Consider the following 14,121-nt stretch of genomic DNA (forward strand, 5'->3'; position numbering starts at 1 on the left):
CAAATGTAAACTCTTCAATTCATTTGAAAAAATTTGCATAAACACCTTTTTTAGGGGTGCCTAAAGTGGGGGGCTCTAAAAAAAGGGTTCAAAATTACGAATATACCGGGAGTTTAATCAAACTTTTTCATCAAGATAGTTGAATATATACCTCAAAACGTTACGTTTGGCGCAAATCACAGGTTTCTAGTTTTCCAGGGGTTCCCAAAATTTCAAAATTGCGAAAAATTGGAAAACTGGATTTTTGAGTACCAGCGTAAAATGCTCAAAATTTGGTAGGATGAAGGTCTTTCAGAATCTAATAAACTGTAAAAATCTTTTTAGGGAGGCTCAAAGGGGTAGGTTCAAAATGGTGGTTACAAAACTTTCCAAAAATCAAAACCCAATTTCTGTCCACGAGGGTCGAAAATAGGAAAATTACCTCGCATAACGTTTATCCAGTTCAAACAGATATTTAACGCTAAAAAAGTTTTTGAAAATAATACTCAGTGGTTCCTAAAATTCTTGTAATCACAACTTTGGGAACCCCTGGAGCCCCAAAAATTGTCATTTTGGGTTAACCAACCACCGATTCGTATTTTGGGTATTTATTAAAATATTTTAAAAGTGGTCCAGTCGATAACTGTCGTGGGGCCACAAAATTGCCTTATCGGGACTCCCTCCTTTCAATTTTTGTTGAAAAAAATTCTATTTTTACCCTCAATACGCTGATACGATGTTGCCAAGTACCACCCCTCCAGCACTAACTCTAACCCCATCAACTCAGGTCAAATTTAAATTTTCAAAGATTTACCAGAAATCAAGAAATTTATTGGCTTGTTGGTGTATTTTTTGGATGTTCTTTCGATTTTTCTGCATCCATCGACTAAATTGCATTCAATTCTTTGCGTTCATGCCCTCAAATCACTTATAAAAATACCACCGACGGTTTTATACGAAACGATCTCTATTTAGAAATGAATTTTTAAAACGAAAATATTAGCAACTTTTCCAAAACAAATAATCAAATATCCAGAAAACTTTTCTTTTAACACTTGACAAATCAATTTTCCACTCAGAAGAATATTTTCCGGCAAGGAAACGCGCTTTTAAAAGAAGGGTAAACTGGAAATATTTCGAATTCGCGTCTCCCTTCGATATAAATGGAAAAACGTGATATTTGGTAAATAAAACAAAGTTAGATCAGGTCGCGGAAGACGAAATCATTTAATGAATAAATGGGACGTACAAGGTGCGGAAGTGGAAACAAACGATGCGTCGCAGTCGCTATAATATGTATTACGATACTAGATCCATGGCGTTTATTTGGATAAAGTTTTAACTTACGGTATAGCTGCACGGTAATACGTTAAAGGACAAACTATATCATGCTATATGTTGAGATACCTATCTACCAGATGAAAATTTAAAAGCAATGCGAACGTACCTATATAGTTCGACGACAAATTTATATTTAATTTATTTTCAGAATTATATAAATTGCTTAGGTAGGTACCTATATCTACCTAATGTGAAAACTGAAGAGTATGTTGTCTATTACCATAAACGAACGATATGAATTGCGAATTAATAATCTGTTCGTCAGAGTTGAAAATTTCAAAGGCATATGAGAAAAAGATGTCAACTAAAGAGGCATGATGTGTTGAGATAAATTTTCCTTCAAGTATGACACTTGAAAAAAAAATTATTTTTCTACTTTTTTTCACGTTGTGTTGATGGCGGCACATTTAGCAGTATTTTATTTTTCTGTCACCAGACGGAGGTAACACTTATTCGTTCCATGTTAAAAATGACAATTACAAACGTATAGCATGAATCTGGAAATGAAAGATCGACTTTGCATTCCTTTGCTACCGATTATGACGCACAAAGGAAAAGAAATGACGCTCCTTGGTTTCATTTTTTTTTTTCTAATTCTTCGGACACATTTTATCAATTTTTTTATTTTAGCAAAGGGGTTGATGTTACAACTAACATAAGTCGTGTTAACATTTTTTTTTTTCATAATTCAAAAATCTAAAAAGATGTACCTAAGTACTTTGAAAAAACGACGAAGGAAGGTAATCCTTCTTTTTTCACTACATATTTGTAAAGATATCTTAACCTAAAGGTGCCAAGTACTTACCCTGCTAACTACAAAATAAACCTTCATTACGTGGATATACTACATTCAAAAATTAAATGTAATTCGTGATATGAATTTCTGTATCCGGTAATCAAACAAGAAGAAAACTTTTTTATTTAGTTAATACCGTGGCAAAGCACCTGAAAAGTATTGCGCCTAAGGAAAGTTAACGAAAAGCTTTCATTTTAAGGTTCCATGGTAAATAAAAACACGTCATTATAAAACTTACGCTTACTTCTTTACAAGGTAATCTTCTTTGCGACATTTAAGCACTTTAAATTCATAATTTTTCCCATCTCGTCCCAGCTTTTACGAAGATATTAAATTTTACAACTTATCCATCGGTACTTTTGCTATGGTTAGAAAGGTATTGAGGGAGGAGAGATGCCTGGTAAATATTTGTCGAGTTGTTGAACTCAAACATCATCAGCTGGAGACGAGAACGTATATTTGGTTGTTTGAAAGTTGCGAATTGCCGTAGAGATAAGATTACCTACCTTATTCGTAGCCCTTATTTTTAAAAATTCAAAAACTCAATTTTGTTACCCTCATATTTTCATGGTCTCTTAAGAAGGTATTCTATCGCCTTTGGTACGATATTTGGTGATGGATATCATTTTGAAAGCTATGGTGGATTTATGACCTAGCTATATTGAAACTTAATCGATAATATCTATTTATTTTGAGATACAGTACGTAGAAACAGATATCCACATTTTCTAAATAGTTTTTAGTAAGTATACAGTGTGTTTCATAGATGACTGATCTCCTTCCATCTGGTAAGTAGGCAACTTACTTATGCTGAGATCAAATTGGTAAGAATTTTGATTCAAATTTTCCCATCGGCAGAACTAAATGAACATTTTGAGAACGAAATTTTACACCTATTACATTTCCACTTTCGATAAGAAGTGGAAAGAAACCACTTGCGGTACGTTTCGCTGGATAAACAACAAACAAGCGAATATTTCACCGGTTGAAAAAATTAATCGCGTAGAAATTTGTAGAACAAATATCCAAACCACTGCTACAGGGTGCAGGTATATGCTTTATACAAGAAATGACGACCTAAATGAAGACAAATTTTGCCTCTTATTGCGTTCGGTGTGTATAGCACGCCGGTGGCAATGATATTAATGAGCATCGTTTACGTCGTAAAGCGTTAAAAAAAGAAAAAGGAAAAAATGTCGAGTAAAGCTTCTCCGCGCGAGACAAGGTTTATATTGCAATTCATCAATAACCAGTCTTCTTTAACTTGAATGACTTTTAAGCAAAAATTATATTCGCGATGTATAGACCAACATTAACTACCTATAAGCTGATTAGTACGATAGGAATTAGATGAACGCGAGCTGTTCGACAATGTTAGTAATAGTAAATGTAAATTTACTCACGTCGAACAGTGTCGACTAATTATTTAATGCTGAGTAATTGCGCATTGATAAACATATTTGAAGTAATTTTTAAAAATTACATATTGTCGAATTAACAAAGATGATTTTTTTATTGTCCACCTTTATTGTAATCTCTTCCTTTTGAGAGGGAAAAATCACAACCGAGTTTTATTATGGAAAAGAATGTAATTATAATGATTTCATTATTATAAGAATAAAGAGACGTACGGTAGTACGAGTATGTATTTTTTTATTGCATTGAAAAATGCAATAAGTTTTTTCGAATCAGGTTTTCTAATTAATTTTTATTTTTAATTTTTTTGTCGAATACGCAATTATTATTGAAAATGTGGACGATAGGGGGAAAATCTATTTTGGGCATAACAAAGAATACTACCTAGACCTACACCTACCTTGTGCTCACTTTGGGGGACCAAATCAAGTAAGGATGTAAACATTACGAACATATAATTAAATTAGGTAGGTAGGTATCTAACACGTAGAAAGAAAATGGGCTCGAGATGTAAAACATACGTTGGGTATAATGTTATGCAAATATAGGCCTCCTACTACGAGAAAGAAGTGCGCTATAAAGTCAACACTATAACAATAATTAACAATATAATTTTTGTTGAGCTCTCATAAGTAAGTATATTAATTTGCCACTCTCGAATGATAATGTGTTTAATTTAAAATGGGGGAAAATCGACTCGTGAAAGATTTCCAGATAAAGTTAACCACCAAAATAGACGCTTAGAATATGTCCCTTCTCCGTCTGGCAGATGCTTTCTGCATCCGAATCTGGGATCATTTGGTGCTCTTGCTCCACTTGGGTATACTTATTGTAAATGGAGCTCGTCAAGCATGATAACTTCCGTCGAAAAGTGTAGTTTTAGGTAGCTAACGTTTACGTAACGCGTGAGGAAATTATAGTTTAAACAAGCAGAATTGTTCTATATTTCTCATTTCGGCTTTCCCATCGTGTGTTTTGTGACAAAGTTTAATTTGATTTTACGTGCGTAATCATTCGCGTTTAAAGTTTCAAACTATCGACGAATACCTAGATACTTACCTACTACGAAGCGTGACAAAAAACAGTTGTAATTTATTCGGGTGTATACCTGTCTATATTGATATTTTGACTAGGTAGCTATTCGTCTCTATATGCACACAAATTGACTGATTTACTCGTAATTTAACCCCCCAAGTGGTGCCCGCATTTGTTCATGTTTCGGTTGAATCGTAATACGCACGCGTCAGGTGATAATTATCGTAGGCGTAGGATGCATGTTTAGTTTTTTATATTGTGAATTTTCAACGATGGATGGTACTGTGTGCGAATATTGGCTGCACTTTTTTGTTGCTTTGTGTTTTGATCGATTGCATTTAGGTAAATGAGAATGTAGAATTATATATACTTACCTGACCGAGTAATTGCGGAGGGTCAGTGATTGTTTTAAAGAGTCACAAAAATGCACGTTGCGATTTGATTGTACTATGTACGTATATGTGACCCGCTCTGACAAAATCGACCATTTCGACAAAATTTCAAAAAATGTTTTTTTCTCAAAAATCTGATCTTTCAACCCATAAAACTCATTTTAAACGTCATTAATTTGGACACTTTTTTTTGTCGAAATGGTCGATTTTGTCAGAGCGGGTCACATATGTATCAGACATGCGATAGGTGAACGAGAGCAGTTCTTCAGAGCAGAGCAGAGAACAGAACGGAGATTTTGTAGGTGATGAAATGTGAAGGATGGGTCGAATTTCAATCATCACTATTGAAAAAATGTCTATTTGAAAAATGACCAAATCATTCATAAAGTTCGAATTTATCCTTAGCATGAGACAGATTTAGCAGTTTTGTGCTCCTAAGCAGGATGAATATTGCCTTTTTTCAAAAAGCAGAATTAGGTATTCATCCCAAGAACTTTGAAAACATATTGCATTGGTGCAAATGGGTACAAAGTTCTTTAAACTCCTAAACATTTTTGAAAAAAATTCTTAACAATTTTTCATCAGGCTCTCTCAGTTTTGAATTTTGATGGATGTATAAAACCTTGAAAAAATTTCTTAGGTAATTGGAGAAAATCTTTCACAATTTTTTTTTTTGCAAATAATAACTAAAAAATTCAAAAGTGTGACAAAAGCCCGTTGTGATGCTGAATTTCAGGGACTGGATTTTTCTTCAATTTTGATAAATTCTGGAAATTTCAATTTGGCTTATGATTACCTATGTACCTACCCTACCTATTAAAATCTGATCCAATCGAGGTAGAAAGCTGATGATTGGATTTGATCCCATATTTGATCTTCCTTCCAAACTGAATGATGGGGATAAATTTGAGCCCTTAGAGCCTCCCGGATCCCGAATTCACATTTTAGGAAACAATTGAAGAGTGATATTCCAAAACTCGCTTTGTCCATTTTCACAACTTTTCAGGAGAGAGGAAAAACAGTTTCCCTTTAAACGGGTAAATTGGCTTTTTAGGCGAGTTTAGCACTTTATTTGGGTGGATTTATGATGTAGGAGTGTAGGTATACATTTCATCCACTAAATACTGCTGAAAAAAATTTCAATAAAAATGGACAAAACGCGTTTTGGAACGTTATTTTTTTTTAAATTTTTAGTGAATTAGCTATTTAGGTGAGTTTAACACCTCATTTTGTTAGGTTGATGATGTAGGAATGTGAGTTAATACTTCATCTACCAGGTACCTGAAAACCCAACTTTGATAAAAATGGACAAAGCAAGTTTTGGAATATCACTCTTCAATTCTTTTAAAATAGTCCAAATAAAATTATAGCCAGCGTCTTAGTCAAAATCAAGCTCCCCCAAAAGGAGAGGGTTAGAGCCCATAATTTTGAAAAATGCAATAGGAAGTATAAGTATGAGTATAACACTCTAGGTTTTGAGAAACATTAATTCCTCTTCAGATAACCTTGACATGCCATTATCTTGAGCTAATTTTTAATATTTTTGCTCGGTACCGTGGCAAGTGGAAGAAGGGAGGCTAATTTTGTAAATCTTTAAATTGATAAATTAAATTAAAAGTGTTTTATTAGGTAAGTACGTACGTATGTCTTGGAACTGAGCCAGAACTTCAATATTTTTGCATAGGTACCAACTCAGTGAATAGCTTTTGATAAAATTTTTATTTAGGAAAAAAGTTCTGAGTGTGGTTGTTTCAAGATCAGTTTCCTTCACTTTCAAAAATGGTGAATTTTGGATTTTCAAAAATTGAAAAATCAATTAGGGCAGCCAAAGTTTTGATTATGAAAGACTCTGATCCGTATTTTTTCAAAAAATGGCGGTCTGATTCAAATCGGTGGTGGACACCTTGAATGATTCTCTTGTAAGGCATTCAAACACTTTTTCCATACTGGATGCACAGTAACAAATAACCTTCCCTTCAAACAGGAAAAAGTCAACCCATCTTGAAGTACAAATATTTATGCATAAATTTTATTTTCGATTTTGCAAAGAAATTTTGACCTTGTGTAACATAAGAACTACAACAGGTAGGTTAGAAAGTTTTACTTTGCAGTCCTAAATAGGTATGTGGAAAATTTTGTTTGAGTGTAATTTTTCCGTGTGGATAAGCTCAAATTAGTTCAAAAGTTATGACTGTTTGAATTTATAAAAAACCACCCACTGTAGAAAAAATCTCAAAAATAATTCTTAAATTGTTCGAAATTCGTCAAATATCACGAGAAGTAGATATGAAATGAATGTACCTACCTCAGAAAGGATCACGACAAAAAAATATCAGAGAATTTTGACCAAATTCAACGAAGACCTTCGTTTTGAGTTGAAAGTAACTCACAAATAAATTTAGCTATAGAGACGCCTTTGGCCGGGAGATATGAGGCATGAGCCCTCAAAAAGGGAGCCATTTCGAAAAAATAGCGTTTTTTCACTTTAGCCCTTACCAACGCAATGGTGCCAATGTTTTTGTCATTATTGCCAACTTCCAAAAATTAATAAAAGCAGCCCAAAACTTGGGTATTATCATCGAATTTTTTAGATTCTTTTTTTTTTGAAATTGATACCTAGTACGTACCTATATTGAAGTGACCAAAAAATGTGCACCATTGCGTTTCAAAATACAAATAGGCATTTCTACAGTTTCCGAAATTATACCTACATCCCTCGATGTTTTGGCTTGATTAAAGCGAAATATTTGAGAAGAAAAAATTTTCAAAACATGGAATTTAGGTACCCAAAAATAAGCGATTCGCCAATTTTTAACTGCTCTGTAGAATTATAAAAGTGGTCTATGATTTTGATGGCAATGACCTAGGTCAATGCAGAATCTCTAATGTTATTTTTTGGAGCTGGAGCATTTTTCCCAAAAAAGTTTGGGTAATAAGGACTAGAGTGAAAAAACATGATTTTTCCGAAAATGCCCCCTCTTTGTAGACCCACTATCCATAGGCTATTACTCTTCCAGAAGTGCCTCAGGAGTTGCATTTTTTTTTTTCTGAATAACTGCAATGTCAATTCAAAATAAAGGTCTCCACTGAATTTGGTCAAAATCCTCAAACATTTTTTTTACGATTTATGCATATGGGTGCAGAAAGGAAAATTACGTGTTTTTATCTACTTACTTTTTTCTGGCAATTGAATCTTTTTTGACTTCTACAAACAGCAGGACGATCCGACGACGATCGTAGCGGAATTTATCCAAATTGGATATCATTTTGCCAATTTAATATTACATATTTATAATCGGGGTATCGATGAGATATACTAATGTTTCGCGACGCTTCTCGTGTTACAGGGAAGAGCACCAGCCACAATGCGGTGGACGAGGATCGGAGGGGGCAGGAGCAGGATCGGCGGCGGCAGCGGCTGAACTTCAGCGCGTGCTCGCTCACAAGCTGACGAACGCTAATGTCGCCGCTACCACTGGCAATAACGTGACCAACAACAACAACAACAACAACAACAGCAACTGCGGCAGTAGTAGTAGCCATAACCAACAAGTACAGCAGCAGCCTAACGGCAGCATTAGTAATAACAACAGTCGAAGTCACAGCCATAGTCATAGTCACAATCAGTCTGTCGAGGAACTGCATCGACTCGGTCTCGGTGGATACGTTAGTAGTAATCGTGGCTCTTGTAGTGGTGGCGGCGGCGTCGATCATGACTCCGTCAAAATTAGTATGGAAAATACAAACACATGTACTGATAGTTTGGTGACCGCAATCGACGATGAGGCGTTACTTTTGAGTGATTTTTTACCTCACGATAATACCTCGTTCGGCTCAACCATGAACCATCGCGGCGGCAGCGGTAAAGTGCATTTTGGAGGCGACGATCTCAGCCTATACGGTACACCGAAAGAAGAACTCGGACCGGTTGGACCGATGGGCAATCACAATGGACCCGCGGGTACGAACGCCATCTCAAATTCGGCCGGCGGCGGAAGCGCCTCCGCCAGCGCCGGACCCGATACCGGCAAACAGAGTTTTATCAAAAATCAACTCCAGGCGCTTTTTCAACCCACCGATAATAAGCTGGCTATGAAATTATTCGGAAGTAAAAAAGCCCTTATGAAAGAACGAATACGACAAAAAGAAACCGGCCATTGGGTTATTCATCCTTGTTCCAGTTTTCGGTAAGTGATTTTGAAAATTTAATACGAGTAGGTTACGTTCGCCGGCCCATCTCTCAACCCTCTCTATATTCTCTTACTATATAAGACATACCCTCAGCGTATATTTTAACGATCTTGTTAAGACCAAGAAAATTTACGCCAGACCGACGAGTTACGTCGTGTCGCGCTGTTTGGCGTTCGCTATTTAAAGCGGATAATGCCTAAAGTATCGCGGATTAAGTTTAGTCAAAAGTAACCTGTTGAATGCTGACGTTGAACCGCGTCACTTTTCACCACCAATTTAAATTTGTTTAATGATTTGAAATGCTCGTTTCGTCTTGTCTCCGTGCTGCGATGATGAAAAACAGCTGACCAATTTTTATCAATGACCTAATGACTTATTTTTGCCATTTTTCCCTTTTAAGGAAGTTCCTATTTTAATGATAGGTACAAGATCAGTTTTCTAATGCGATACAGACGAGGTGACAATTCAGTATGTTTTCCTAGGTAAAACTTCAGTGCTTACAAGGAAACCCCTTGCTTCGTAATCTCTGATTGGAACAGAACTTTGACAGGTCGAAAGAGGGCCTCGAAAAACCCCATCACCAATTTTCAGCTACCTACTGTTTCGATCATTGGAAAATATTTGAAGTTGTTTGTCACGAGTAATGTTATCATCGATAGGATCGATAAGTTGAAAAACGTGCTATACCTACCTCACAACCATAAATGCCTATGAACTTCAGCAGCTCAAATTTTGAATGTTATACCGTTCGAAAAACCGTAGTTATTTTCTATCATATTTTTCATTTTTTTCCGAAATTTTCAGCTTGAAAAAAATTTTAACTCTTATCAAAATTTTTGTTTCCAAATTTTACAATCTTTTCAGTTTTTGAGATTGATGGGTATAGGTCAGTGAGAGGGGGAAGGAGAAGGAGATTAAGAACTTTGAATGTTGAAATTTTTAATTTTATCATTTCTACCTACCTATTCACCAATTTTTAGGGTACTTTTCGAAAATTTGACATTGTTCACAATTTTTTCTCAACAAGTTTTCTTTAGAGAATACATTCTGAGAAAAGAACACATGGTCTTGAAAAATTTTCAAAAAATTATTTTTCCAAATTTTATTTTTGGCCATTTGGTTAGAAAATCGGTTTTTCACAATGAAATTTACAGTATAAAAAAAGCAATTCCCGGATCCGGTCAGTTGTGATATCATCAGATATCAAAGAAATGCCAATCGTCCAAAAATTGAGCTGCTGAAGGTCATATGTTGGGAAGATATACCAACTTTTTAACATTAGACCTGTGAAACAAAAACTTCAAAAATTGGGCAAAAATCGAAAAATCAGCTAGTTCAGCAAGGTACTTTTCGAAAATTTGACATTGTTCACAATTTTTTCTCAACAAGTTTTCTTTAGAGAATACATTCTGAAAAAAGAACACATGGTCATGAAAAATTTTCAAAAAATTATTTTTCCAAATTTTATTTTTGGCCATTCGGTTAGAAAATTGTTTTTTCACAATAAAATTTACAGTATAAAAAAAGCAATTCCCGGATCCGGTCAGTTCCAAGTTTTGTTTCAGTATAGAAAATTCACGAGTCGAAGGATTTTCTTGCTGGTTGCTGAATGATGTGACGACAATCATTTCTACTGCTTATATAGTGCTTCCCTCTCTCTGACGAGAGATGAGGACAACTGGTTTGGAAAAATTTTTGTTCATAATGTCGAAAAATTTAAACGTTCAAAGTTCATAATCCTCTTCCTCCTCCCATCCACTTACCCCTATTCAATCTCAAAATTGGCCAAATTTTGAAAGAGAAAAAATCTTAATACTAATAAATTTTGAGAAATATTGAAAGTTTAATAGAAGATGTTGAAGGAAAGTTGAGAAATTTTGGCAAAGATTGAAGATTTTCGTAAAGTTACATACTTAGAATGAAAATAAAGATGTTTTTTTTGAACGGTAAGTAGGCTAATATTTATCAAATAAAAAATTGTGTTCCATTCGATTTCACTTTCAACCTCTTTTTTTGAAGGGTGCTGGAAAAACTGAGGAAAAATTGAGGAAAAGTTATTTGCAAAAATTTATGTGTTTTGATTGTTTTTCAACATTTCAACTTTTTTTGTTTGACACCATCTAAGTAACAGAAATTGTTTCTGATGTGACTTTCACATTCCAGAAAACGTAGTCAAAACATTCTTCAAATCAGGGTTTAAACCACGTTTAAAACAAAAACAAAACTGTGTTTTAAACCAAAAAAAAAAAAAACAATAAAAACGTTTGAAATGTTTTTTTTTTGTTTAAACGTGTTTTTTCAACTCCAATTTCCTAAAAAAAACACGTTTTTTCAGTTTCTAGTAGAAAAAAAAATGAAATTGAATGAACTGTATTTTTAAATTTTCATTTTTCTTGTCGTATGTATTTTTACAAATTTTATGTTTTGATTTTAATTTTTCAATATTTCTTGAGCCTTAAGTATAGCAATTTTATGACGTCACGTCTTGAAAATTGATGACTGGATGACGGATATTTGAAACACTGAATCCAAAAAAAAATATGAATTTGTGTACATTTAAACAGGAAAAAAACGTTTGTTTCGCTTTTTTATAACACGTTTTTGTACAACCCTGTTCCAACTGAACTACCTACCAAAAAAGTGATATTTCAAAATTGATCAATTCTGAGAAAAAAACTCGAGTAGATCACAAATGAATCGGTGAGAACAGAAAGGGATCAAGTCACAATTTCGGAAAAAAATGTTTTCACGGATATGTGTGTTTTGAAATACGGGATCGACTGGATGATGTCAGATTTCCCCAAAACTGTCGGGAAAGTGGTATTTTGGCGCAGAAAAAGGACGGGCCTGCATTGATGACTTTTTTGTTAATTTTTTTTTAATTCCTTGAAAAATAACAAACATTTTCGAGAAGACCATTTTTTGAAATTCAAGTTCATCTGTGTACTGAAAAAAGACGAAAAAATTAACAACTTTGGCAAAAAGTTTTACACCTCAAGGGGTTTTTGGTCAATTTAAACGAGATAGTAGTCCAAGTGATGTACTTAGATGTAGAATCAAGCCCCATTCGTGCCCGAGCAATTTCAAGAGAAATTTTGGTGATTGAGTGCAGAAAGGGTCCAAGTCCCATTTGTTTAGGCAGCAACAGCGCGGACGCACGTGAATATTATTTTTTCGAAACTGTGCTAAAAATTGTGTCTTGGGGTTCTCTTTCAATGACCTTAAGCATGTTTACCAAAAATTTTAGATTTCCGAATAAATCAGTTTTTTGTTATTCCTGAAAACTGCGAAAATGGACTTAGCCCCTTTCTGTTCTCATCGATTCAAATAATATACATAATTTCAATTGGAAGTTTTTGGAACAAAAATAGCCGAAAAAAGAATAAAAGTAAGATAGGTAGGTTCATCCAATACGTTTTTCAAAGCTCATAGGGCTGCTTACTGTTCCATTACCATGCACTTTTAATGTAGGTATCTGAACTCTTACGGTATATTTTTTTTTGTTGCTGGTAATCATCTATGATAATTGTTCGGCAATTAATGTCGCAACAAGTTCTATAAAAAAATACTATGAACGACTATATCAGATTATTGAAAATAATGGCGACATTGGTAATTGTAATTTTTTCGCATTGTTGCATTACGTAAAAGCGCCACGGTGGCCATTAAACGATGAAACGATGGAAAAATAATTAATCGATTTTCATTTAGCACTTTGTAAATCTGCGATTAGATTTGCGAATATGGACTTGCCATAAATTCGAATTTATATCGTGAAAGTTGTAGCCGTACTATAGGTAGGTCTGGGTAGGTATAACTATTTCTTAACGATGGGATATGAAGTGGAAGCGGTCAGTGCGACGTAGCACAATCGGGTTAACGGTGGCAAAAAATTAATCAATGGGTTCGATACGTACATGTATAAAAAGTATGTAATGTACATTCCTTATAACGCCGAACTACAACTATATACGCGCCGCAGCCGGTAATAATTTCCAATTTCTGACAATGGGTTAAAAAAGGCACCTAAACCGAAACGCGGGTATAAATTTCGAGCACGTGGTTTCCTAATAGGTTCGAATTTCTCATATAACGCGTAACTTTTTAGGCCGGCCCCGGTACGACGGATACGCGTACGATACGTATATTTTTCGTGTGGCTGCGAAGTGCTCGTATGTGTATAGGGAAAATGAGGTGTTTGCCTTTGAGCTTGGCGTACATGCCGAACGACGAGATTAATGTATTTTCTCTAAATATTTATGCCATCGTAACTCGCAATGTTCATTCGTTTAGTACGCCGTCAGTGTCAATTACTTGTTGACCGCAACAGAATTTAAGCTGCTCGTAACGCCTTTCAATTTAGAAACTTGTCGCTATTTAATTCTGCGCAGTCGAATCATCTTATGACGGTTTTCGTTTCGTTGCAAGGTCGTAAAACGATAACAAATTCCGATATATACTTCCCAGAGTCGCTGGTATTAATGCGCCATAATGCTCGCAATTTCTCGCCGCGTCCGATAATTCAAATTCGCTTAAAATAGGAAATTAAATTGCTTAATTTGAATATAGTTAGGTCTCCTCGAATGAAATGCTACACATATACGTAAGTAAGCGAATGGATAACGAATCGAATCGAATTTAATTGCCGGCTGAGGAAAAATGCTAACAATTTACCTAATTAGTCGTACTTTTGTGTAAGATAATGAGAGAGAAAACACAAAACATTTTTGCCTGCCAAAGTTTTAACGAGCGAGGGTGTTTTAAATTATCAAAGGTAGATTAGGTATAAACAAGCTTTTAAAATTCGCAAACTTCGCTCGTTGAACTTTCAAAAGTCTCTGTCAGGAGATTCGAAAGGAAGTCTGCGAATTTCACCTTTCGTCTAGGGACTTCTTCCAATTACCTACCTACCTACATTAAACTATTTAGGCTGCGACCTAAAGAACGAGTTTTTGGCAAAGGTTTTTTTTG

At 34.9% G+C, this 14,121-nt stretch overlaps 1 protein-coding gene across 3 annotated transcripts in view; it reads left to right on the forward strand.

Annotated features, from left to right (window-relative positions):
• The window catches only part of Ih (hyperpolarization activated cyclic nucleotide gated potassium channel Ih), a 148,832-nt gene that overhangs the window by 56,312 nt on the left and 78,399 nt on the right, over window positions 1-14,121 (forward strand). For all 3 annotated transcript variants that reach the window (XM_065346184.1, XM_065346185.1, XM_065346186.1), the window contains exon 2: window positions 8,307-9,146. In XM_065346184.1, coding sequence (XP_065202256.1) covers window positions 8,307-9,146 — 840 coding nt within the window. The remainder of the gene's footprint in view (window positions 1-8,306; window positions 9,147-14,121) is intronic.

The sequence above is a fragment of the Planococcus citri genome, chromosome 1, assembly GCF_950023065.1.
Source record: "Planococcus citri chromosome 1, ihPlaCitr1.1, whole genome shotgun sequence".
Classification (NCBI taxonomy): Eukaryota; Metazoa; Arthropoda; class Insecta; order Hemiptera; family Pseudococcidae; genus Planococcus; species Planococcus citri.